The sequence below is a fragment of the Natator depressus genome, chromosome 7, assembly GCF_965152275.1.
Source record: "Natator depressus isolate rNatDep1 chromosome 7, rNatDep2.hap1, whole genome shotgun sequence".
Classification (NCBI taxonomy): domain Eukaryota; kingdom Metazoa; phylum Chordata; order Testudines; family Cheloniidae; genus Natator; species Natator depressus.
The window spans coordinates 26,306,239-26,333,342 of record NC_134240.1 but is presented as its reverse complement, the minus strand read 5'-3'; the positions used below and the strand labels follow the sequence as shown (position 1 = coordinate 26,333,342).

The following is a 27,104-nucleotide window of genomic DNA, read 5'->3' as shown; positions in this document are numbered from 1 at the left end:
TGACATTTTATTGAAGATGGGTTTAACTATTCTTCTACTTCCAATTCCTGTGCTGTGACCTGAGAGACAATTAACTTTGACTGCAGTTGGCAATGTATTCTGAGCATGGATATAAGAATTTGAAATGTTCTTTTACCAAGGTAAAGTGTAGGAATCCATGGTGCCTTTGGGCTATAGGAAAGACAAATTCTGTGTTCTTTTCCCTCCATCCATATGCTAGTCTATACTAAACAGAGCCTGCATGGTATCTAGAGGGTCCACTAACATGGACAATTGGTAGAAAACTTTGTAGAGTGCAATCATTGGCAGATGTGTGTTTGAGCAGAAATATCTGTCATCAAGGTCTAAAGTGCCTGAGAATAGGAGTGAGGAATACTTTAGTTCTCTTAAAGGCCAACCTTCATCCAAGATCTCACACAGCTGCAAATGAGACCCAGATTAGATCCCTGATTAACTGTGTAGTAATATTTTAGGAAAGAAAAATGTTGGCAGATTCTGTACCAGAAATAGAAGTACAATTTATCATGCAAGAAAAATCCTAGGAAATAAAAGCAGAATGAGCCCACAATAATTAGCTGTTTAAAAAGTGATGGAACAGTTTGCAGATTTTTTTTAAATTAACTGCTAATTTGAAAGTTAAACCGAGGTATGTCATGGGGTAGAGCTCAAAGAGTAAGTATGTGATGCAGAAAAGATCCTGGGGGAAGTACATGGCATGAGTCAGAAGAGGCCTGGATGGCATAAATAAACCTTCGAGCAAAGCAGTCTGTCTGCCTAACCACCTGAAAGCAAGTTAGGCCCAATCTTTCCATTCAAGATCGCTAGAAATGATGAATGGATAGTAGATGGGATTGGTTTCCTCCCTCCCTCTGCCCCCCTAGTGGACCCTGCCAGAGACTCTGATTTGATCATTTAAATAGCTGAACAGTGGCAGATAAGCTCTGCATAAAATACTATTTAACTGATATTAATGGCCATGACACCTGTTGCCATGCAATATTCCAAAATGTGACTGACTTATCCTGAGACAAGACAGAGTGCCTAATAAGTCTCTCTCTTTTAAATGCTGAAGGGTAATAGTCCTGTCACAAACACCAGCTGGGATATTAGAAACTTGGCAGACTGAGACAGACTGCGATTTCAAGTGACAGGTAAACACTTATCTGAAGTACTGAGGCCAAATTTCAACTTTCATGACACTTGTGATCGAATAAAGTTATACTGATCTGAACATGGTCCACCTGATTTTTCTGTTGTGGTTCACTACATTTGCAGCTCACGTTTTCTAAACCTTTTCAAGTTCTGTGAATTAACAGCATGACTCATACACAGGAAATATCTTGTAATAATACAGCATAGTCAGTAATGTATAGGTTAAAGTCATGCTAAAAGTATCTGTCTGAGTCCCACTACTAAACTTGGTAATTACAAAGAAGTATGGAAGAACACAGACACAAAGAAGTAGGCTAAAAAGCATAATTAAAGCTCTGGAATAGAAACTGCCTGGGGACATTTCAGGCCAGGTCCTACTAAAAGCAGACAAGCAATATAAGGTTTTAGGTCTCTTTTTTGATATTTTACAATGACAGGAAATAACTCATTAAAAGGATAATGCCCCACAATAATTATTTAAAAACAGACATGAATCGGAAGCTACAGTAGCAAACCAAGATCTTTAATGCTGCAACTATATGGCTAACAGCACCAATTGTCTTTCCATGTTCTGTAGAATCTGCATGATACACTGAATTTTTGCTGTTTCATTTTTGGGTTCAGCTCTCCTGCTTGCACCATGTAAAGTATACAACCCAAGTGGAAAGCACTGGATTTTTTCCTTAGTAGGCAAGAAACAATTGAGAAAGGAAATATCAATTTCAACCCACTGTTGGCTTATTAGAATAGAGATGGGTGGCAAAGAGAGAGAGAGCAAAGAGACATCACAACACTATGCTTAGCTTTTTTTGTTCAGGCACTCTATCTATAACCAGTTCTTCTTTGCAGTGGTGATAGTTTGGTCCAATATCACAGGGACATTTTAAAACTAAATGTATAATGGGGTAGCTAAATTTGAGATCAAATAGACACTACCTAAAGTACAGCCTACCTTCATTAAGCTTGATCACAGTTGAAAACTTAATAATAGACCTGAATGAATTTCTCCATTTATGCTTCATAAATGCCTCATGGAGAAAAATATATTTTAATGGAGATTCATGATTTTTTTTTAATATAATGCAAATGTTTTTCATTTTCAGGGCAAAAATGGTAACACTTGGGACGTGTAACATCCTTTCCCAATCCTTCCAGCCAAACCAAAAGCTACATCTTCCCAGTTTCCGTTGACTGCCTAAACAGCAGCCTTTTGGCTAGCCCAGGGAAACATACATTAAACCTCAATTAATTTTGAAATACTTGCTTGAACAAAGTTAATTGCAGCTGCTGTGGCTGTACAGAAGTTATAGCACAAGTTTAAACTGAGAAGATCACCAATGAAAAAGATTATCACCAGACATCTCTATAGCTCATCAAGGATTTAGGACCCTCAATAAGCACAATGCTGAAAAGTAGGTGGTGATCCGTTTTAAAGGAGGACTGCCTAGAAACAGTGTGTGTTGGCTTGCATACTAGGTCCACAATTCCTACAAGGCCCAGCCATCACAGTTTATATGCCAGGCAGGGGAGAAAAAAAGCTTTTTTTCAGCTCAGTGGAACATTTGGTAGAAAGGCTCAGTTATGACTCCTGAGCCTGAGTGGAACTGAAGAGGGAAAGAGGCACAACACCCAAGCAGGTGCATCTGGAGATATTATGCCTTTCAAAACATACAACTTCCAAAGGTGCTGGGGAAACTGTGAGGAGGGCTAGCCCTTGCTACACCTCTTGAGAAGGTGTAACTAATATTCTCTCAACATAGCCCTGTCCCTAAATACCTCTTCTCAAGTAACTAGCATTACCAGGAAATATGATCTAACCATGAACTAAAAAGAAAAGGAGTACTTGTGGCACCTTAGAGACTAACAAATTTATTTGAGCATAAGCTTAATGCATCCGATGAAGTGAGCTGTAGCTCACAAAAGCTTATGCTCAAATAAATTTGTTAGTCTTTAAGGTGCCACAAGTACTCCTTTTCTTTTTGTGAATACAGACTAACACGGCTGCTACTCTGTAACCATGAACAGGTATTCTAGGATTGATGTACATGATGGACTAATATATTACAAAGATTTGAACATCATTTAAAACAAGCCAACCATAATAAAACAAAGTAAAATACAGTGCACCCTGGAATGTGAGTAACATTAGTGACAAGAAAACTTCATGACTGAGAAAAATAAAAAATATTAGAAAGTAAGTTTGTGGGACTACTCATGTGCTTAAAGGCAGGCATAGGCTTAAAGACTGCTGAATTAAGGCCACTATTATAAATGATAATAACAAACGTAAGTGGAAGGGAGAATAAAGGTTACAGCAATAACATCAAGTAGTTGTATCAGTTAGTAATACACATCTTGACATTTTCATAATATAAGATACTGTTACTATGACAGAAAGATTGGAGACGCTCGAGTAAATACTGCAAATACTGATTTCCACATTCAGTTCTTGTTTTCAAGCGCTGTGAACAGATATGCCTGCAACTGGAGAGGCTGGTTGAAAATATGGACTTTGATCTTTAACTTTCAACATTGTATCCTGGCATTACAAAGGTCCCAGATGTGTATATAATTATGACCAAGAATATCAGTTCACTTGGAAACCCATCCTGTCCCGACACAATGGAGTCAACAGCAAAACATCCACTGACTTTGGTAAGAGTAAAATTGGACAATATAACTCCCAGTGAAGTTTTTGGTTGGTTAAATGCACACACCATGCACTGTTTTGAAAATTCACCCCAATGTATTGCTAAATTTCTTTGATTTTGTTAGTTTGTGTCATAGCTAACATTATTTAAACTTTTTTTGTGAGAAAAATACTGAAAAGAGTCAGTTTCTTTCACGAAATATACTTAGTTTGAGGCGAGGAAGAGTTGGCTATTGTTCACAAAAATTTCAACCACTTTAAAATAAGAATTACATCACTTTCAAAAGAAATGAAAGATTATAGCAAATATATGCATTTCCTTACAAGCCCCTGATGAAAAATTATGGAGACTAGGGTCCAACAGTTTGCCAAGTCCTCCTCTAATAAAGATCTGGGATGATGATAATAATAGGAGTAATACTTTTCATTTCTATAACATCTTCAACCTGAGGAACTTAAAGAACTTTACACACATTAATTTAATTTATCAACAACTCTGTGACATAATTAATTGCTGTCTCCATTTGACTGATGAGGAAACTGAGACAAAAAAGTCATTAAGGGCCAAATTTTAAAGAGCATACACAAAAGTGCATTCTGCTTGCAAGTAATAAAGCGGGATAAGATTGCAACTGGTGATCTCTGCAGAGGATGTAAGAAAGCAACACTTGGTATTTTGTCCCCTCATTCCCTAAAAATTAGGAAAATTAAATCCGATAAAGTAGCATTAATGTACCATTAAAGTTTCAAAATGCAGACCCCAGGCGTCTGAAATTCCAAAAAATTATGTTTTGAACTACAACACTAACTTGGTCACATCACACATTTGTAGCAATTTCTATTCCTGTTTTCCTTGTTAAATGTAAATATACTATTACTATTTATATTTCTGATACATATAATAAAATATACAGGATGTATGCAATATAGCTGAATGAATGCTGCAAGAAAAACCCTAATTTATGGAATTTCCTGACTTGAGTTCTTGATTTCACCCCATTAATGTCACATTAACACTATTTGTTATGTACTTAAGCTGTATAATGCAACACGTTTCTTTCATTTTTCTCTGGTGTTGCTGTAAGCACTATTTGCACATATACCAGCTCTAGCTCATAGTAAGAAACACTTCCATGGATTGCTTGAAAGAGAAAACATTGCTAGCAGTTAACATTGTTGCGATATTACAGGTTCCTTGATTGGTTCTCACACTGTCTGTTCCATCAGCAATATGTTCATGTGCTGAAATATGAAGCAATGAACTAATAGATTAGAGAACACTGCCAAACACCAGTTTTGCCTCTGGCCAGAGTATCCCATACACCTGCAGTCTCAAAAATGTTGGAAAGGTTTCTAATTTCTTGTTTGGAGAAGAAGAATAAAATGCTCTCAAGGAGTTGGAAAACCTCTCAATTTGGCCAATTCCACTTACGTTTTTGGCTGAACATCCCAAAAGCGTAAAGAGACAACTGGGAAATTTACTCACAGTATCTGAGATCAGGATAGATCAGGAACATTGAATATCTTCTGTTCTTAAAAAAAATCCCTTGAGATTTTTTTAATAATGGGCTTTAGGTTAATTATTTCATGAAGGGTTGCATCATTGTACAAATGTCACTAACAATAACTATCTCTGAATACTCAAAAGGAATCCTTGCTAGGATGATTAGACATATTATACAAGCAGTCAACCACAGCCCTAGTGGTGGGTTAATACTTTATTTCTGAAAGCTCTTTTAAACCTCACACAAACATTGTGTTTGAGGCCTATCAAGCATTCATCATTAGTATACACATGTAAAACACTCAGAATGATCCTAATTGTTCAGTTGTTGGTGTTTCACTGTGCTTCACTTTGATTTAAACTCCCACATAACGAATATTTGGTTTCAGCTCTATAATAACTATCTATAATTCATTGCACTTAAATGGTGGCATCTGCCAGCCAAAGATCTCAAAGTGCACCAATTGGGTGAACATTATTATCCCTGTTTCTGCAGATGGGTAAATTGTGGCACAGAGAAGTTAAGCAACCTATCTACAGTTATCAAAACTACATAATACAGAGAGACCTGTTATAAACAAATGCATTTTCTGGAACACAGACATTCACTGGTCTTTTAAATGGACTATCTCAGCAAGATTCTGTGTGTGTATTACACATTTTATGACGAGTTTAGGCATAAAATAATATCTTGATCTTCAATATGTGTCTCCATTCATATCAGTCCATAGATTTGCAATGTGTTGTAATATTCTCATTTGTTTATGCAAACACTTACTTTATTTCAAGTATTTAGGGGTCGCTTGTGCTTCTTGCGTGCAAGGAGACATGACAAGCTATTGCTTCACTACACAGAAAGGGTATGCCTATGTGGGTTGGGGTTCCATTCACTGCCTAGCATGGTAAATGTTACATTTTTGTAGAGGTCTAGCAACTCCTGCTGCTGAGCTAGTATGATTGGAAGCATTAAGTCTGCACTACCACTGGAGTATTTTGACTAGTCAGAGAGACAGCCCACCACATCGGTCTAAGAGCCATAATTTGGCCCTATATATTTAAAAAACCACCAAAGATGTGAAATTTGCAATGAAGTCCTCTAAGCATAAATATTCTATAACTTGTTTTATTTACTTTTAGTTTAGCTTGCACTTACGATTTGCTTTGCCAACTGCCACTTTCATCACAAATCAGTAAATTTGTCAATTGAAAAAAATTATTATTGAACTGATAGAGATATTTGAAAAGACAACGCACAAATCTTTCTTTTAAAATGTAGCCTTTATTTTTATCATTTGATTTTAAAGCATGGTTATCACCTAAAAAGTGAATATGGAAAAACAGATTTTGCAAGTTGGGTGTCTATTGGCTTTCAACAGTTTCCAAAGCCAATTTTACTCAATTTACAAACAATATTAGGTGTTTCTAATTGCAAAATCAAATTGGAATCTGAAAGTCAAACTGAGTTCTTTCTGACAGCAGGTATAATTCAGAAAGTGTACAAAATCCATTTGAGCTAGATCACTTTATTTATTTATTTATTTATTTATTTACTGTAACTGTGCTTGAATTTTAATGGGTTTTAATCTCTTCCTCCTAGCCAGGATGATGATAAATAATAAATAATACTTATTGATAATAATAATCCCACAACCCTAAATAAATGATTTTTAAAATTAAATATTAGAACAGATATTAACGAGGGCGTTATGCACATAAGGCCCACCTATTTCACACACATAATTAGTGTGACAGTACATGTATGGGGAGGAGGAGAGCAGCCCTGAGCACTGAAAGAACAGATTAAGGACTATTTAGAAAAGCTGGACATGCACAAGTCCATGGGGCCGGATCTAATGCATCTGAGGGTGCTGAGGGAGCTGGCTGATGTGATTGCAAAGCTATTGGCCATTATCTTTGAAAAATCATAGTGATTGGGGGAGGTCCCAGATGATTGGAAAAAGGCAAATATAGTGCCCACCTTTAAAAAAGGGAAGAAGAATCCAGGGAACTACATCCTCAACTCAGTCCCTGGAAAAATCATGGAGCAGATCCAACATGGATTCACCAAGGGCAAGTCATGCCTGACCAACCTGATTGCCTTCTATGAGGAGATAACTGGCTCTGTGGATATGGGGAAAGCGGTGGATGTGATATATCTTGACTTTAGTAAAGCTTTTGATACAGTCTCCCACAGTATTCTTGCCAGCAAGTTAGAAAAGTGTGGATAGGATGAATGGACTATAAGGTGGATAGAAAGGTGGCTAGATCGTCGGGCTCAACAGGTAGTGATCAAGGGCTCAATCCAGTTGGTAGTTGGTGTCAAGCGGAGTGCCCCACTGGTCGGTTCAACATCTTCATTAATGATCTCAATGTTAGGATGGATTGCACCCTCAGCAAGTTCATAGATGACACTAAGCTGGAGGGAGAGGTAGATACGCTGGAGGGTAGGGATAGGGTCCAGAGTGACCTTGACAAATTGGAGGATTGGGCCAAAAGAAATCTGATGAGGTTCAACAAGGACAAGTGCAGAGTCCTGCACTTAGAATGGAAGAATCCCATGCACTGCTACAGGCTGGGGACCGACTGGCTACGCAGCAGTTCTGCAGAAAAGGACCTGGGGATTACAGTGGACAAGAAGCTGGATATTAGTTAACACTGTGCCCTTGTTGCCAAGAAGGCTAATGGCATATTGGGCTGCATTAGTAGGAGCATTGCCAGCAGATCGAGGGAAGTGATTACTCCCCTCTATTCGGCACTGGTGAGGCCACATCTGGAGTATTGCGTCCAGTTTTGGGCCCCCCACTACAGAAAGGATGTGGACAAATTGGAGAGAGGCCAGTGGAGGGCAAGAAAAATGATTAGGGGGCTGGGGCACATGACTTATGAGGAGAGGCTGAGGGAACTGGGCTTATTTAATCTACAGAAGAGAAGAGTGAGGGGCGATTTGATAGCAGCCTTCAACTACCTGAAGGGAGGTTCCAAAGAGGATGGAGCTAGGCTGTTCTCAGTGCTGGCAGATGACAGAACAAGGAGAAATGGTCTCAAGTTGCAGTGGGGGAGGTCGGGGTTGGATATAAAGAAAAACTATTTCAGTAGGAGGGTGGTGAGGCACTGGAATGGGTTACCTATGGAGGTGGTAGAATCTCTATCCATAGAGGTTTTCAAAGCCCAGCTTGACAAAGCCCTGGCTGGGATGATTTAGTTGAGGTTGGTTCTACTTTGAGGACAAGGTTGGACTAGATGACTTCCTGAGGTCTCCTCCAACCCTAATCTCCTATGATTCTTCTATGATTCTACATGCAAATAGTGCAATTATACATGCAAATTACCATAATCAATCTGCTTGCACAATTTTCTGTTGTTTTTTTCTTGGTTTTGTTTTTTAATTGAATATGTTCTTAAACAGTATGTAAAATTTTGAAAGCATTTTGTGTGTGCAACTATATGTCTTAAAAAAAAAAACCCTGGCTCTAATTATGAGTTATGTAGAAATTTGCTTTTCTGAAGTATTGCAAACAGACAAATACTTGCACTGAAGACGACATATGGATGAAACTTCAATAAAAGAAAAGGGTGCAGCTGGCTAAACTATCATACATGGGAAGTAAATGTTTTTCTCCAGTTTTTTTTTTTAACTAAGAATTGACTTGGTTATAACACAATTCACATTGAAAATAAAAGCCATTAAATAACGTTAAGGTTATGACACAGACTGACAAAAGGAAGGAAATTCATCGTTAAGGTGGAAGCATAACATATGGCCTCCGAGGCACAATGGGGCTGATTAAGAAAGCTGTTCAGGTGCTGCCCGGTTATGCCTAGCTATTGAAAACCATATGGTACTTTTCTCCGTCACAGGGGAATTTCTGTGCTTTCATCAGTTTGTGGTACACCCTTAATGTTCTTTTGAAACTATCTTGCAGAAGTGTTGTGGAGAGCCAATCTGCTTCCATCTGAAGTACTAAATACACCATGATGCTTTAGGACTCTATCACAGCAATTAGAGCAGTTTATCACAGTGTAAGCCTGTGGTAAATCCAGACACATTTGCATTTAGGCAATTCAATCTCAGTGTAAATCTGCGATGCATTACAGCACTGTGATAGAATCTGTTTTTTTGGCGTTAATCCAATCACAATAAAACTCTATGAGAAACCTCAATACATTGGGTTACTCCACTGAGTTTAATAGAGTTGACCTCTTGAACTGTTAAAACACAATAATAAAAATCTACTACATACTGTCCCATATCTCTTTAAATATGAAGCAGATCTTGGATGCCTATATGAATACACACTGTGGGAGTACCAGATCCTGCTGTATAGTGTTTTCGGCAGCAGTAGGCGAATTTGCAAATGTTTAGATGTTCCTGCCAGATAAGCACCTAGACATTTTAAATCAATCTTTGGAGATGCTAAATATTTTGAGGTCTCCCCACCAAAGTTCTATGACCCTTCCCTCACACCCTACCTCCATAGGCCTAACCCAGATCAGAACATATTGGGAAAACTCCTTGGCCCTCTCTCCTGCTGGCAGAGGTTTTAGGAGGGAAGCTTCAGCATTTTCTCCTTATCAAAGAATCTGGGGATCTCATCCCCATCAACAGGACTGTCCCCTGTTCCCCCACTAAAAACTTTGAGATTTCAGGAGGATATTCCAGGGCTCCTCATACGAATCATTAAGATTCGTTGGGAAAGGCAGGGGGGAATTACAGTCCTCCTTCTTATCACCCTCTATGGTTTTCCCCGCTCCCAGGGCAGATTTCTTTGACGGAAGTTTAGGATCTCTGTGGCCCATCAAAAACAGGAATTTCCTAAATGAGACACTTCAACTTCCCATCTCCATTAAAAACAACAGGAGTTTCCAGAGAGACGTTACTGTGGCCTTCCCTACCAGTAGCATCCGGACTTTCTGAGACACTGCAATCATTCTTCAGTGACAGTATAACAGACTGGCATGCTAGGTTCCACATCTCCCAGTGCACAATGTTGTTCACTTTGAGGCTTCACCATTTGTGATGCCCCAGAATGAAATGTGGTTTGGAGACTTCAGAACACAAGAGTTTCTCTCATGTGTTATGCATTCTGGGCTGCCACCGGAGCAGACAACAGCAGGGCCAGGGAATGTTTGCGAGACAGAAAGAAAGAGACCCCAGCCTTAGAATATGGCAATGAAAGCAGAAAACTAATGAAACAGGTCTGAGATATATAATGGTGCATCTTGAACTTTGGGCAAAGTTTCAGGACAGTTTTTATTTAGGCTGAGCTGATTTGCCTATAGTTGATGCTTTCAAAATAACAGCTGATTCAAACAGTATTTTCTTAAGTCAGTCACAAAAAGGCCAAATAAATGTCTATAGTTTTAAAAGATAAACCACCTCCTGACAGAGAGCCAGATTATTTGCTTGCTAAAGTTACTAATCTTTGAAAACAGAGATGTAAATGGGAGTGCTAACTGTAATATCATTTTGGAATCATTACAAATCAGCTATTCTGTTTTAAACAGGAGATTGGTAATTATCCCCTGGTACCTGATTCATACCACATGTCAGTATCTAGAAGGGATATGGGAGGGCTGCTGCTTTTATTACATGACTATTGTTTTCTCTTTTGGAGCAGTAATAGTAAAATGTGTCTAACTGGAAGGTAAAATGAGAGGCAGTTCAGCAGAGAAGAGTAAAAAGTTAGCGTTCATTAGACCAAAACCTGGAGAGCAGCACAAAGGTTCCCATTGGAAGGTATAAAAAAGAAGGGAAAAAAGAAACATTTCTATTTATACTGGTGCACAACAGAAAGTACCAGTGTGGCATGAGTGTTATGAAGAAATCTCCTGCAAAATAATTGATATAACCAGAACATTGTAGATCATGCAGCAATACAATATGGAGATAAATTCTTTGCTACCCAAGCTATGGCTGAATTCCTGTACAGGAAATGAACACAGTACCATAAAAGGCAGAAGCTGAAAACTCCCTGTGAGCAAAGACAGTCTAGGCACTGGAACCCTTAAATTACCCATTTCTAACCTCATTTGCTCTCACCTACTGATGTTGCTTTGTGAAACAAAAAAAGTCTACTCTTTGTTCTGCTAAAGAGATTCTCAGCGACACCTCTTCAGTCTATTTATAGTGGGTGCCCAAGCAAACCTGTCCCCCCATTACCACTCTCACTGCAGCCTCACTGATGAGGAAGCTTTCTCTGAGCTAGTATGGGCGGGGGGAGTTGGTCACTTCAAGGACTGACCTCCTCTACGCCCCCCATGGGCACCCAGCTTCCTTGTGGGCTTGAGGAGGGGTGCTCCTTGGCTGATTGACTAGACAGAGGAGTATAGCGTAAGCCTATTAGCTCTTGTGCACCCAATGGGAGGTCTTACAGGCCTGTCCCCCTGCTTGAGATGCCATCCTGTGTGCCTTGAACGAAAAAGCTCCCTCACTCGGGACTAGAGTAGGACTGGGTTTTGGAGCCTTGCTATTTGGCATCATATAATCACCTTTCTGCTCTGGAAAGGAGTATTTCCTTCACTGCCAGATTGGCCTGGGCAGGGTGTTTTCATTTTATTTTTTGTTAGGTTTTTTTTTTTCCATTTTGTTTGGTTTTGCCACCCTCTCTCTTCTCAGCCATCAGGGATAGGTTAGCTTGTAAAATTAATGTTGTCACTACTTGGCAGATGCCCATCATAGTTAATTATTCAATAGGGTCTGGTTCCCCTGATAAATCAGAATTGGAAGCAGATTAGGAGAAGGCATCTCCTAAAAAAGATGGGGAACAGGGTCAGGGTTTCTAATGTCCAATACAGCAAGGAGACGACCGCCTTTCCCTATACCCTTAAATCTTGCATGAGGAGAGGGTAGTGGTAACCAGCAATGAGGACTGATATCAGCCCTCCCCCAGATCACACACATTACAGAAGGAAGGATGACCTACACTGGACAAGTTATTTTCAGAGGATTCCCAGATGTTTTACTTAATAAAGTTGCAGCCTAGTTAAGCCACATTCACGGTATTTTCTTTTTCTTCTTGAGATGTCCAGGACAATAAAATGAGGTAATTTTGGCATCAATTTTATGTGTATTAAAGCTATAAGTAGTGAAGTAGCATGTAGTACTTGGTTAAGTTTCTAACCTAAAATATCCAAAATAATGCTTCTCTTCTTCTTGCTAATATCTGTTCCTACACTGTGGCTGAAGGAAATTATGGATGTTTTGCAAACTTCACAGAAATCAGTTGAAGAGAGATACTCCAATAGGTGTATAGATATCTACAGTGCATTTCAGAAATATCGTTGATGGACACTGTAAAGGTACGGTGCTCTATTGTTTCACTCTTCAGACAGGAAAGATGAAGGAGAAGGAAAGAAGGGACTGATCTGAAGTGGTCACAGGAAATATCTACTATCATCTAACAAAAAGAAAGAAAGAAAGAAAGAAAGAAAGAAAGAAAGAAAGAAAGAGACTACCATTGTTTGAATCCACGCTGCTTGGCTGCAGCATGGAAAATCCTGGGATCAATAAATGAAAAGAATGAAAAAGCACAAATGTTGATGTATCTACTGGGTATATGGTATTGGCTGAAATGTCTCCTAAATAGCTGACTGACCTGAGACATATGTGCATCATGGCTGGAACCCAGGTACTTGGCAGCAATGTCTGTGATGAAGTCAGCATCACAAATGGATGATATGTTCATGCTCAGGGGCTGTTTCCTATTTCTATAGACCTGTGGGAAAAAGCTATAATGATTAGGTGCATGAGGTCAGAGCTACAGGGAACTTAGCTAAGAAGCAAGGGTTTTCCTTAATTTTCTGTTGCTGAGTGAATGAAAACCTACAGTATGCAATGTATGGTTCAGAATAAAGAATCATAACATTGTCTAACTACAGTATTAACATGGCATGCTCACCTGTGAAATGACCCACTGATTGATTACTTTGAGAGGCTGAAGGGACTAGCATGACTTTGCCTTGTGATATTTTCCTGCTTCTCAGGTAACAATCACAAAACTCAATGATGACACTACCAAACAAAGGAAAACACCAAATACAACACTATCTACCAGTCACAATCTGAAAACATCCTTCTCATCTCTTTGCTCAGCATTACTAGAGAAGGTGTTTGACAACATGCTCATATGACACACGACACAGATAGTTACTACTTAGGTTATCTGAGCATCCTTCCCTCACTTGCTTGCTATTGAGCCTATAGTACCTACAAGTGCTGTGACAAAATCAGAGAGTAGTCAGTGTACAGTGTGTGTTCACATTATTGAAATTAGTCAGTGAAGATGTCCATAGATACTGTATGCTGCTTACTGTGGTGATTTTCCTCATTTGTAAGATAGAAAATAAAATGACATTTACAGAGTTTTTCATATAGCAAAACTTATTTCTAGAGCCTATAACTAAGCATTCATCTGCTACAATGTATTTATAAAAACAAAGATAAAAGTATTTTTATTAATTTGGGGGTTTGTTTTAATCACAATTTGATTTCCAGATAACCTCTCAGAAAACATGGAACCTTCTGAACAAATAACTACTTACTACAAATGTACACATATCTAAACAGGTTCGAAGCGATGCATCTGCTCTTTGATGTCTTTTGTGATGATGAAGGTGGTAGCTTTTATGGAAGAGGGAAAACAGAAAGTGTGTTGGCTGCATATAACATGAGCCAAGCAAACATGCATCTAAATACTAAGCAGCCATCAGTTAAGTAATAGTATGGCAACATTTACACTATTCTTACCCTACATTGCACAGCTGCTGACACAAGGTAGGCTTGGCTTGAAGACTTTCAATATGAGGTTAGAATAAAACAGTGAAAATGAAAATACCACCAAGCCGCAGCCCCCAATAGAAGAGTAAAATGAATGTTCTCCCACCTGTTGTTTTAACTGATGTACTAATCTGTCTTTCTCTCGTTTAAGAGCCATTACTTCCTCTTGAGTCTTCTTCTTCTTTGAAGCAGACAGTTCAAGCAAGGCTATGTTTGCATCTTTTTCACTGATTGCAGCAAGCAGTGCTTCCTGCCTGATAAAATAAAATTAAAAAATGCTATTGTTTCTCATTTAAATAAATCAGAAAACACAGCAGAATATTTCTTGTAGGTGATAATTGAAAAATCATTTATACTTTGAATAGTCATCCAGTTGCAAACTGTGGCAGGTGTCATGAAATCATGAAAAGGCTATGTGCCAACAAATTAACAGAATGGGCTCTCTCTTCATCCAAATATTTCACATGACATTTAGCTGAATACATGTAGTACATTATACAATGCAATTTTTAGAAACGTTTCTTTGAATTCTGTCATGTTAGAAACAGTCTTGGGCATATAGTTTTAAAACACACTTTGGTTAATCCAAGTAAACTTGTCACTAAAAATTCATATTAGAAATATCTAACAATAAAGACTTAAATGCTACAAATTAAATATATTTTTCCAATCAGTTCTTTGTCTCTGCCTCTTGGAGATTTCACCACACAAATGACAGGTGTCTGGACCTCCCTCTCATTTACTCAACATTTTCCTATTATTTATAAGCATCAAGCAGGATCTGTTTTTAAATCATCAGTGAGTACCATAATATAAGAGTAATTTCTGGCAAAAAGTGAAAATGATGAAACATGGACTTCAGGGTTACTCCCTCTCCTTCTCTCACTCCTCCTTCCTCTTAATCCATGCTTTGGAGCCATTTGCATTTGCCAACCATGGCATTAATTAAAATAATCCTGCAATGGAGATGCAGGGAGTCATGAAGGGATGTGGAACGGTCTTACTCCCACTTACATTCCTAAGCATCCTTGAAGTCAAGACAGCAATTTTTCCCTTAGTTTCTTAAATAATAAGAAGAATGTATTAGATTTGTGTAATGTGTGCAATGAGAGAAACAAAATATTCCAGCTCAGAAAAAACACATAGTATGTAAAAGCTTTCAGAATAGAATACATTATGGCTTAGGTCTTCCTCCAGAAATACGTAAGATCAATCATGAGAAAAAATAAACACAGATAAATGAGTCATACATTAACCCTAAACTCCACCTGTTAATAGCTGTAAGAATATGGCTCATGAACTTCATATAGTCAAGGTAAGCTAAGAGGCTGGAATTTTTATAGCCTCCAAGCTTACCAGCAAAAATGTCAAGAGAGCTATATCACTTTTATTTCAAAGTTTCTAATGTATTAACGTAAATATTTAGAGGACAATATTTCTGGTGGAGCCAAAGAAAAACAACTCATATATTCTGCTCTCAAAGTTATGAGATATGGATTAATTTTAGATAAACAATTGCATTTTATACATAGACTTAAAATTCTCATTTATTATTCTGCCTGTTCATTATAATCAAAGTTTCTTTGTTTTTAATTCTATTTTTTACAAATCGTGCATAGAAGGATGCCATATTTCTCTAACAGTCTTTGTTTAAGTACAAAGTGACATTAGAAAGCTTAGTTTTATAATTATTATTATTATTATTAATCACAAAATATGTGATTACATGAAACTAGCTAAGCTTAATGATTTGATTGTTCAGTTGATAACAGACATTTTTACTACCATACATAACTAAAATTACAAGCAAAAATTGGCCATAATGTCCAAAGGTTTATGTTAACTAAAAGAATATTTCTGAAATAGTCAGTTTTTTTCATTAGCTTCCATTGAGCAAGCAATTTTTGTCAGTATCTTGAATAATCCTTTAAGGCGGCTTTTGCTGTATTAGTCTTGCTTTCAGGACAGCTAGAATAAAAATGTGCACTGCTTTACTACATTAATGCTAATGGGCTCAAAGCCATTTTATTATTTGTTGCTATTAAAGTAGATACATCAGATGAAGATCAAGTTATACCATACCTAGAACTTCTAATAGGAATTAGAATATATAATCACTGTTTGGATGTGCAGTTGCAAAAGTTCACAGAATGGTCAGAATAGAAACCTAACAAAAGCAGGCTGAGTACAGACTAGATGGCCATATCGCTGATTTCCCAGTGGTTCTTAAATCTGGTTAAGTTAGAAGTTAAGATATGTAGATACAGTTGCATATTCTCTAGTAGGTTTCACTTTATATATTTGCCAGCTGGTGGATTTCAAATTTTCAGTTGCTACATTGTCATATTTTACTAAGTGTAATACAGAGTTTACCCAGCTGTAAAAGAAGAGGACTCTCTCAAAGAATCATGTGGAGAATGAAAATGTTAGGTCAACATCAAGGGATAATTTTTTGTCAACTGCTAAGGAAACCAAATAAGCTGCTGTAGTGAATCTTTATATTTCCTCCAGAATTAAACTGGCAGTGAGGCCCCAAATCTGAATAGAGAGCAAGGGCAGTCACAGGTCCTGGTAAATTTGGTAGCATTCAGACAACTGACACTTAGATTTACTCATATTTGTCTTTATTTTTCTACCTGCCAAAAATGCCATATGTACTTGAGACCATAGAAGTGTGTGGATTTGTAACACTATACAACTCCACTTTTAAGAAGCAGATGGGTACACAAAAAATCTTCTGAATATCAAGGGAGCAATCCAAAAAATGTTGCCAAGTCTGCACTCTGGGTCCTCCAACTCAGTGGACACCCAGACATGCAGACCTACAGCAGTGTTTCATAACCAATGGGTTATGTCTCCCACATACACACAGGGGTATGAAAGGCAATCTAAGGGGGTTGCAAGGCATTGACAATTTTTTTACAATCTAAAAACCCCAAAAATCTTGATCCCCAACTCCATGCATACCCTTGCTCTCAGTGTCAACTATTTTCTGTTAACCTCTCAAAACATGCACAAAAAATACAGGGTTAACATTAAAAGAAAAGGAGTACTTGTGGCACCTTAGAGACTAACAAATTTATTTGAGCATAAGTTTTCGTGAGCTACAGCTCACTTCATCGGATGCATGCAGTGGAAAATACAGTGGGGAGATTTTATATACACAGAGAACATGAAACAATGGGTGTTACCATACACACTGTAACAAGGGGGGGGGACATTTTGTAGTGATAATCAAGGTGGGTCATTTCCAGCAGTTGACAAGAATGTGTGAGGAACAGTGGGCGGGGGGGGAGGGGGGTGGAATAATCATGGGGAAATAGTTTTACCACCATCAACTTTAGTCTGGACCAGTCCACACAAGAGATCCACTTCCTGGACACTACGGTGCTAATAAGCGATGGTCACATAAACTCCACCCTATACTGGAAACCTACTGACCACTATTCCTACCTACATGCCTCCAGCTTTCATCCAGACCACACCACACGATCCATTGTCTACGGCCAAGCTCTACGATACAACCGCATTTGCTCCAACCCCTCAGACAGAGGCAAACACCTACAAAATCTCTATCAAGCATTCTTTCAACTACAATACCCACCTGCTGAAGTGAAGAAACAGATTGACAGAGCCAGAAGAGTACCCAGAAGTCACCTACTACAGGACAGGCCCAACAAAGAAAATAACAGAACGCCACTAGCCATCACCTTCAGCCGCCAACTAAAACCTCTCCAACGCATCATCAAGGATCTACAACCTATCCTGAACGACGACCCATCACTCTCACACACCTTGGGAGACAGGCCAGTCCTTGCTTACAGACAGCCCCCCAATCTGAAGCAAATACTCACCAGCAACCACAAACCACACAACAAAAACACTAACCCAGGAACCTATCCTTGCAACAAAGCCCGTTGCCAACTGTGTCCACAGATCTATTCAGGGGACACCATCATAGGGCCTAATCACATCAGCCACACTATCAGAGGCTCGTTCACCTGCACATCTACCAATGGGATATATGCCATCATGTGCCAGTAATGCCCCTCTGCCATGTATATTGACCAAACTGGACAGTCTCTACGTAAAAGAATAAATGGACACAAATCAGATGTCAAGAATTATAACATTCAAAAACCAATCGGAGAACACTTCAATCTCTTTGGTCACTTGATTACAGACCTAAAAGTGGCAATTCTTCAACAAAAAAACTTCAAAAACAGACTCCAACAAGAGACTGCTGAATTGGAATTAATTTGCAAACTGGATACAATTAACTTAGGCTTGAATAAAGACTAGGAGTGGATGTGTCATTACACACAGTAAAACTATTTCCCCATGTTTATTCCCCCCCACCTACTGTTCCTCACACGTTCTTGTCAACTGCTGGAAATGGCCCACCTTGATTATCACTACAAAAGTTTCCCCTCCGCCCCTCGCTCTCCTGATGGTTATAGCTCACCTTACCTGATCGCTCTCCTTACAGTGTGTATGGTAACACCCATTGTTTCATATTCTCTGTGTATATAAAATCTCCCCACTGTATTTTCCACTGCATGCATCCGATGAAGTAAGCTGTAGCTTACGAAAGCTTATGCTCAAATAAATTTGTTAGTCTCTAAGGTGCCACAAGTACTCCTTTTCTTTTTGCAGATACAGACTAACATGGCTGCTACTCTGAAACCAGGGTTAACATTGTTCTCATTGATACATTTTTACTGTTATTTTTATACTAAACGTTAGAGGATCATGAACATTTTTTACTTTGATTAAGAGGTCATCAACCTGAAATGGCTGAAAGAGCATAAACTCTGCTGATGCCTTTTCACCGGGACTAAGAGACATAGATCATGCATGATTTGAACAGTGACACAGTAACAATCCCAAGGTAGACAATCCAACTGTATTTGACCAGGAGTTTTGGTTAACCAGAGTTCAGTTAATCAGATTGAACTATATATTCTACCAAAGATAACATTTGATTACTCTCTCTTGTCTACTTAAATTATCAAGCAAGTGGTAGCTCAAAACAATATGCATTGTCATGACATATATCACTATAATCATGAAGGTTAAAAAAAAACAAGAGCCAGACTATGACAGACCTTTATACAGGTGTATATAGGGACACTAGAAGCCCTCCCCATCTTTTTGTGGCCCATGCCATGTGGTCCTAATGCCACTGCAGTCCCTGCACTCAGACGCCATTAAATTCCAGGAAGACATAGCTTAATAAAATAGGATATTGGAGGTTTTACTAATTTATTTTAGGTGAAGTGAACTGAGTGCTCATGGGAGAGGCCAGATGGACAGCCTTGGAGCCTAAAGGTCTCTGTTGTTTCATAGAAAATGTGCAGCTCTGACAGCAGGTGTGAAAAATTCACCACACTACCTTGCCAATGAGCCTGAAACCTCCTCTGAAGGGAACTCTGAGACTGAGAGGGCAGTTCAGCTTCTATGCCTATTAAGGATGGTAACTACTGCCACTGTTGCTGGTGGATTTTAAAGCCATGGAACAAGGAATTAAGCGGCAACTAATTTCGTATTCACTATCAAAACAGCCATTAGATGGTAAGGACTTTCTCATTAACCAACATGGACTAAATTTGATTCAGTGACCTAAAAAGATGGGAAGCTCTATATATAAATCTCCCCAAGTCAGAGATGTACCGTACTTACCCTGGCACTACTAGAAATTGAGGCCTACAATGTATGCCCTCTGAACATACAATTTGAAAATTAGGGTTTGAATGGCACTGAGTACAACATAGAGTCTGATACAGTCTCCTGTTCACAAACTTAAAAGCATTAGCATCATTTATCATTCTTAATTACATCCCAAGTCAGCAAAAGTAGTAAATATCAAAATACAGTTCTATAGAGATGTTATCACGTATTGCAGCCAAAATGTCTCCTTAGTGTTTAATAAACAATAGTAATAAAAATACATTTTAAAATAATTTATTAGAGCAGTGAATTTAAAAACATTCTCCAGCATTAATATTTACAGAGAGCAATCCTTTTTGGTAATAGGAACTTGTTCCCGTTCCCCCAAAACTAATCTATTACATAAATATTAGAGTAATATTTCTAACATCAAGAAAAATTAATCCAGCCTTACACGGTCAAATTAGAAAAATCTCTAAATTAACAAAATAGTCCCTAAATCCATCAGCATTTTCTTCCAATTTTAATAAGAATTCCTTCTTATTAGTATTGCACTTTGAATCCCTTTTATCCATGTAAGGAATTCATTCTTGCCATTCCTCCAAAAAACAAAACAAAAAACAAAATAAGCAAAATATAGATAACTACTAGAGAAAAATACTGCTGAAGATGCAGCTAAAATATCAAAATCTGGTTGTGTATTGCAGTTACATGATGGCTGAGAGGAGGGAGGGTAGTGACGTCCCGAGGCTGCACACTCGCTTTGACTGGTGACTGCAAAGCCCTATGGAGTCTTGCAGCTGATCAGACAATGAGAATTTTGAGACACTGGGGAGAGTCATTTGTTGATTTGGGAAGTTTTGTGGAGGTTTGTCTACTTTAACTTATTTTTGTTTTCTATATTACAGTTTAGGGCCTAATTGTGCAACCTTGGCTCATGCTGAATAGTAATTATTCAAGCAAGTAGTCACACTGAAGTTAGTGTCTTCAGACACTACTTACTTGAGTAAATACTACTCAATATAAGGGTTGCAGAATCAGGCCCTTAGAAGGAGGCGGTAGTTTACTTGCTTAAAACTAATTTCCTATCTGTGCATCTACAGTTCATTTTTTGTCACATATTCATGAGCTATTTGAAACATTTTGGACCCCATTCAAGAACAAGGTAAGTCTTTAGGATACGCACGTTTTTATGCAAATTATGGTCAGAGTAATTAGAGAGGGAAATGACTTATTAGAGCATAAAGTTCATTCCTCAGAAATGGCAGCATGCAGTGCTCCACCCAGAGAAATGTATCAGTTGTTAAAATGATAATACAATGGATTTTACACAAAGGCACAGTACTTTAAAAATTTGTACAACCTGCCTTTTTTGTGTAACAGATCAAAAAATTTTATTAGCAATGGATGAACTGACTTGGATACTAAAATCAAGCTGAACCTTTACTGAAAGCCTAAGCTAAATCTTTTGAGGTTCAAAAAGTTTACTTTTAATTTTTGGGCCCCCCTGTGCTCTGGTTCCATCTTGGATTAGAAATGGAAGTACCAGAATACTCTGAGCATTGCAAAGCTTGTTTTATTTCCAGCATGGTTGGCAGCAGATTCTGAAATCTCATGTATCAGTCTTGTTTCCACTCCTACTTTACAGATCCAACCAAAAAAGTTCAGATATATTCGGACACTACATGTTTGAAAGCTTCTGAGATGTGCTGACTCCCTACTGAAATTCAACAAAATATATATCTAACCACTACTCTCTGCTCAGCTTGAATATAGATTACTATTGATTTAAAGATAATACATAAAGTGAATAATTCATCTTGATAGTTATCTAATATGCACAGCAGAATAAGATTGCTACCTCTCATGTCTGAAGTCTGCTTAAGTAAAAGTTTGTGTAGCATTTGGCAATACATTCACTCCAGTCATATACTTCTGATTATGGTCACAAACTACATTCAGAGGACATGTATTTTGGGCTATAGAGAGAAATCATAAGCAGTACATGATTACTTAAATGTTACTTAAAGGTTTAACATCAACAATGAAGCACAACATTTATTAACTTTATTAATGTTCATAGTATCTTATATTAATATATCAGCTTACTTTCCAAATGATCCCAAAGCAGTTTACAGATATTGGCCAAATTCACAACTAGCATATGAGGTGCAACTCTAATAACTGGTTTGTATGAATGCAACTCATTTCTGATGTTCTCAAAAATATTGTTAGATCCCAAGGGTGTAAATTGTGGGAGTGTGTGTGTGATGACATTCTTCCATTCATTAAAATTATCAAAGCATTAACACCCAATGCTAATTAGTACACCGCTATTTTAAAAACATCTTCAGACAGATGATACTGTTTGGATGAGGGACAGTTGGCTTAATCTCAACCTGTACAGAAACAGTGTTGTGCTTCGGTATCAACAGTAACATACGGAGGGTTTGTGGATAGTCCATTGGATCCACAGGTTTGGTTAATTCAGAGTATTTAACTCTCTCATATACAGCATTCATGTGCCCTTTTTAGGTGAAAGACCCTCAGTAAATTACCTTAATAGGAAAATCAGGCAATAATTTTGGTGTTACCTTATGAAAACATCTGACTATGCCCAGTTTACTTAGGCCCAGATTTTGCTACTCTTACTAATGTCTGACCTTACTCAGCAAGCAGTCCCACTGATTTCATTGGGACTTCTTGTTGCTAAGTTACTACTCAATGTGAGTGAGGGTGGCAGAATCGAGCCCTTAATTTGATGTCCCTGGGAGCAAGTTCGTGGCCCATTTCTAGAACTAATAAACAAGGATCCAGTTCAGCAACATTTTTAATCAGAATTACTTATGTGTTTAATGTTGTGCATGTGCTTAAGTATCTTGCTCACAGGGACAATAAACAACTAAATAGCTCCACTATCTAAAGGGCTAAAACCTGTAGTCCTTATTAATGCAAAACTCCCACTGAAGTCATTGGGAGTAGCTTTAAAGTATGTTAACCATTTTTATTTACACAAAAATATTGGCTATGGGACTTCAAAAAGTATAAGATATGCAAAGCTGCACATATTTAAGTGTGAGCATAAAACTCGCAAAACACAGCCCCTAGATGATCTCTAAACAACAAATAGAGGCAGATACTATAAGTTTGTGAAACAGACTGTCTTGGACTGAAAAAAAAATTACTTAATATAAAAAGGAAGCCCAAGCATGCTAAAAGGAAGATAAGATAATGCAAAGAGAAATAAATCCATGAAATAGTCTGCTGAATGCCAAACTGAAAAAGTATACTGTACACAGTATTTTATCAAACTGCAGCCTAAACAAATGTCAAAAGGAATAATTTCTTTAACAAATACGGGCAACAACTGAGGAAAAAGGGTTGTTCACTAACATATATTTAGTCAAGATTAACAATGGATAAAAGAATGTACTAAGAACAGATTTAATAACCCTAAACTGTCATTCACCTTGTAGGAGGTATTCAAGATACAGCTAATAAAACACACAAAAAATGGTTTTAACCACTCTGAAAAAAATTCTCAGTAGACTAAAACATTGAAGGATGACCACTAAGATAAATGCTCTCTTTTGAGTGCTGCCTTGCCGTTAACCTTCATAAAGAGTCTCACAGAAACCTACAACCGTAATACATTGCATTGCTACGTCTGACAGTCAGTTTAAAAGGGAACTTCGTAAATGCTTCTATTTTATTCCCCGACTGTGTTAGTCTATCAATAATTTTCTCAGCTTTAATAACAGAACCCATGACAATTTTTAGGGGTGGAAGCTGCAGACAGTACAATTGTCACATAAAATAAAATGCCAACATTAAGATTTATAGAAACAAGATTTTCTAACAAGAACCTTTACAGTCTTGATTACTTGCGCCATTCTGCATAAAATACAAAAATGCAATTTAAAATGTAGCCATTAAAATAATTCAAGTCAGAAATGTTTGAACTAATGATATATACAGAGTACACAGCCCACTTCTCATGTGCTAATCATACCGAGGAAGAAAAAAAACAGCTCAATCAACTTTTCCCCTTTAATTATTGTTTTCTTTCCCTCATGACCCTGAGTATTCAACCTTAAGTTCAGTAGGAGGTGGCTTGAGATAGACAGTGATGAGAGATCCTGTTTGAAACAGCTTCTCTCTGTCACCCTAAAGAAAAAAACACTGTATGTTAAAACATGCCGTTAATCCATTATGGATGCACATGCATCTTTAGAAAATAAACAACGGAACATTATCTGTATTTTTAAATAGAAAATGTGTCGATTGCCTGCATCAATGTAAAAACTGTACATTCTAAAACAGAGCCACTGCTCTACCTCTGCATTCAGTTACAGAGGTGTGAATCCAGAGTCCCTATTGACTTCACTAGGATTACTCTGGAATTATATTTCTGGAGCTAAAAGCAGAATTTGGTCCATACAGATTACATATTATCATATAATCAGTGAGGGCACCATTTATAAACTATTCCATTTAAAAGCTAAACTATTTAAAAACTGTTTTCAAACAACAACTCTCTTTAGTGTAAGCTATTTTCCGAAAAAATAAACAATAATATGAAATAGCAATGACGGGGAAGCTGAATATCTCTGTGCCAAGCCATAAGTGCATCAAGGGTTCTAAACAGCATGGCGTTATTGGGGAGCAAAGACAGCAATATCAAGAAGGCTCTTTTCAGAGTAGCAGCCGTGTTAGTCTGTATCCGCAAAAAGAAAAGGAGTACTTGTGGCACCTTAGAGACTAACAAATTTATTTGAGCATAAGCTATCATGAGCTAAGCTCACTTCATCAGATGCATGCAGTGGAAAATACAGTGGGGAGATTTTATATACACAGAAAACATGAAACAATGGGTGTTACCATACACACTGTAAGGAGAGTGATCAGGTGAGGTGAGCTATTACCAGCAAGAGACAAAAGAAGGTTCTTGAAACACCAATGGCTTGGCATCAAAGCACTGGGTTCCTCTGCCTCCAGCATATCCATATGCCCCCAGTCCCACCAATCTAATCACTCTCCTCCACATCATCCTCTTTCCTTCACAGCTGGGGGATTCTTGCACCCTCTGCACCACCCTGCTCATACCCTCTTGCCCACCATGAGATGTTGAGGGGAGGCTGAGTGCCCATGTAGAGAGGACATGAGGATAAGAAGGGGAGTGGAGTGAACTTGAGATTGTGAGCAGGAATTCAAAGGATGGCAGGGTTGTGCAGAGGAGCACAGAGAAGTTGCATTTGGTTTGGAAGTTCAGAATGCAAGAAATGTAGAAGAGAGAGTCATCAAAATGCAGTTCTCTTTCCATCCTCCCCTTGCCTCCTGCATTTCTCTTAGAGCAATCTTTTCCTCCCTCATTTCCCACTATGTCCCCTCTCCCCATTTAATATCTATGTTTTTCATATTGGCAGCACTGAATAATTCTTTTATTTTCCAGCTGCCTAAAATATGCAAATGGAACTTTTGTCTAAAAAAAATAATTAAGAAAAAAAATTAGGTGCAATTTCAAAGGCACAAATGGGAGCAGAGTACCTAGTGAACTCCCACGGACTTTCCATTAGGGCTAGGCATACAATTCCCCTGTGTGCCTTTGAAAACCACCCCCTTAGTCCCTGTCATAATACACTTTTTACTTATTAACTTGTATTTTGTTTCATTAGTGGCAGATAAGGAAAACAGATCCCTTGGAGAGGAGATATATCTGTCCATTAAACTAATTACATCATAGTCTCACAGACCATGTCTTTCCAATAACTGCCATATCATTTGGTACAAATTGATAGGAATGCTCACAAGAGTAGGCAATACCCATGTTCAGGCTGTGTAAGGAATTTAGAGACTTCTCAATGGTGACCTTTGGTAAATCAGGGTAAACCCAATGTCAAAGCTATTTCAATGCATAATTAAAAATAATAGAACACATAAATCTGTGAAAAAATGATGTTAAAATATTATAATTATTTCTGGTTACTCCGATTCTTAATTACGATGTGTTATTTGCCCATTTTGCCCTGGTGCTCTGCATACCAGCACAAGCTTGCTTGTCTAAAATACGTCTGCAATGCAGAGGATTAAGAATGTTAAGACCAATGACATCTGAATGTAGGGGTTTGTGTTACAGTGGGACACAGCACTGCACAAAGTCTATCTAAGCTAAACAGGAAAACAAAACTATAGGTAATCTGTCACTGTCAAACTACTTGTCTTTCAACATTGCTCCTGGTGTTTACAATGGACAAAGATAAAAGTAGTTTTCAGGATGAATGGTTTGATCCCCAGAGTATAATTTTCAGCCAATTTTTTAAACTACCAAAATGATAGTGTGCTTTTGAAAAAAAAGTTACTATTATTTTGTTTGCTGAAATTTTATGGAACTTGAAATATCTATTTTATAAAGATTTCTCTCATATGTTAGAAAACAACTTTTTGTTTAATTTTTTATTTTATTTTTATATTTATAGTTGACCAAATATTCCAAATTGCCAACCCAAATTGCCTACATCCAATTTTTCATAGCATTTTGATAATGGATCTATGAATATGATCCTTTGGGCAAACAAATAATTAACAATACACTTGATGACTTCTCGGGGTTCCTGTGCATAGGAAATTTAAATAGAAGTACGGTGCACATTTTTGATGCAGTTATATGAGCGTTTCCCCCTTAATTTCCATATACTCACAGCAACAGCACTTTCAAGAGTAGGAATTTCAAAACTAGTAACCCTCAAAGACTGGCAGGCTAAACTTTTAAGAGGACCATCAACAGAATAATTAGCTCCATTCTGAAACAATAAATAGAAACCCATATTTATTTGTGATAAAACATGTGCATCAAACTTTATGACATACTGGTATGCAATGGCCAGAGAAAGGGCTCTGTTTGAATAGATATTTTTACCAGAATGCACTTTTCATGGGGGTACATGACTAATATCATTTGAAAACTGAAGCTAAGGCAGAATTTGCTCATCGTAACCTTCCATGAGAGGGATCTTTATCCGCCTAGTTGGAGGAAAAGGCTTGCCCTTATAAGGGTTCCCCTACAGTAGGTGGGCAGTTGGGGAAAACTTTACAGGGAGGGATAGGAAGGGCAGGAAACAGCTGGGGGTAGGTCAGGGAAAGTCACTGTGTAACACTGACAGACCCCAGTTGTCAGTGGGCAGAATCGAACCTAGGGCCTCTGGAGCTTAGTGCATGAGCATCTACTGCATAAGCTAAAAGCTATATGGCCCTTAGCAAAGACTATAGAGCAGAGTCATTAATCTGCCTCTCTCTCTCTCTCTCTCAGTGGTCTTGGTGTCACTAGCTCGGACAGCACACCACACCCCAGGAGG

At 38.0% G+C, this 27,104-nt stretch overlaps 1 protein-coding gene across 21 annotated transcripts in view; it reads right to left on the bottom strand.

The window, feature by feature from the left end:
• Positions 1-27,104, bottom strand: part of ERC2 (ELKS/RAB6-interacting/CAST family member 2) — an 829,921-nt gene that overhangs the window by 205,312 nt on the left and 597,505 nt on the right. For 16 of the 21 annotated variants that reach the window (XM_074957759.1, XM_074957756.1, XM_074957751.1 and 13 more), the window contains 2 exons: positions 14,189-14,336; positions 12,902-13,021 (listed from right to left, as the gene is read on the bottom strand). In XM_074957759.1, the coding sequence (XP_074813860.1) occupies positions 12,902-13,021; positions 14,189-14,336 (268 nt within the window). The remainder of the gene's footprint in view (positions 1-12,901; positions 13,022-14,188; positions 14,337-27,104) is intronic. The other 5 variants (XM_074957761.1, XM_074957769.1, XM_074957770.1 and 2 more) reach the window with 1 other exon arrangement.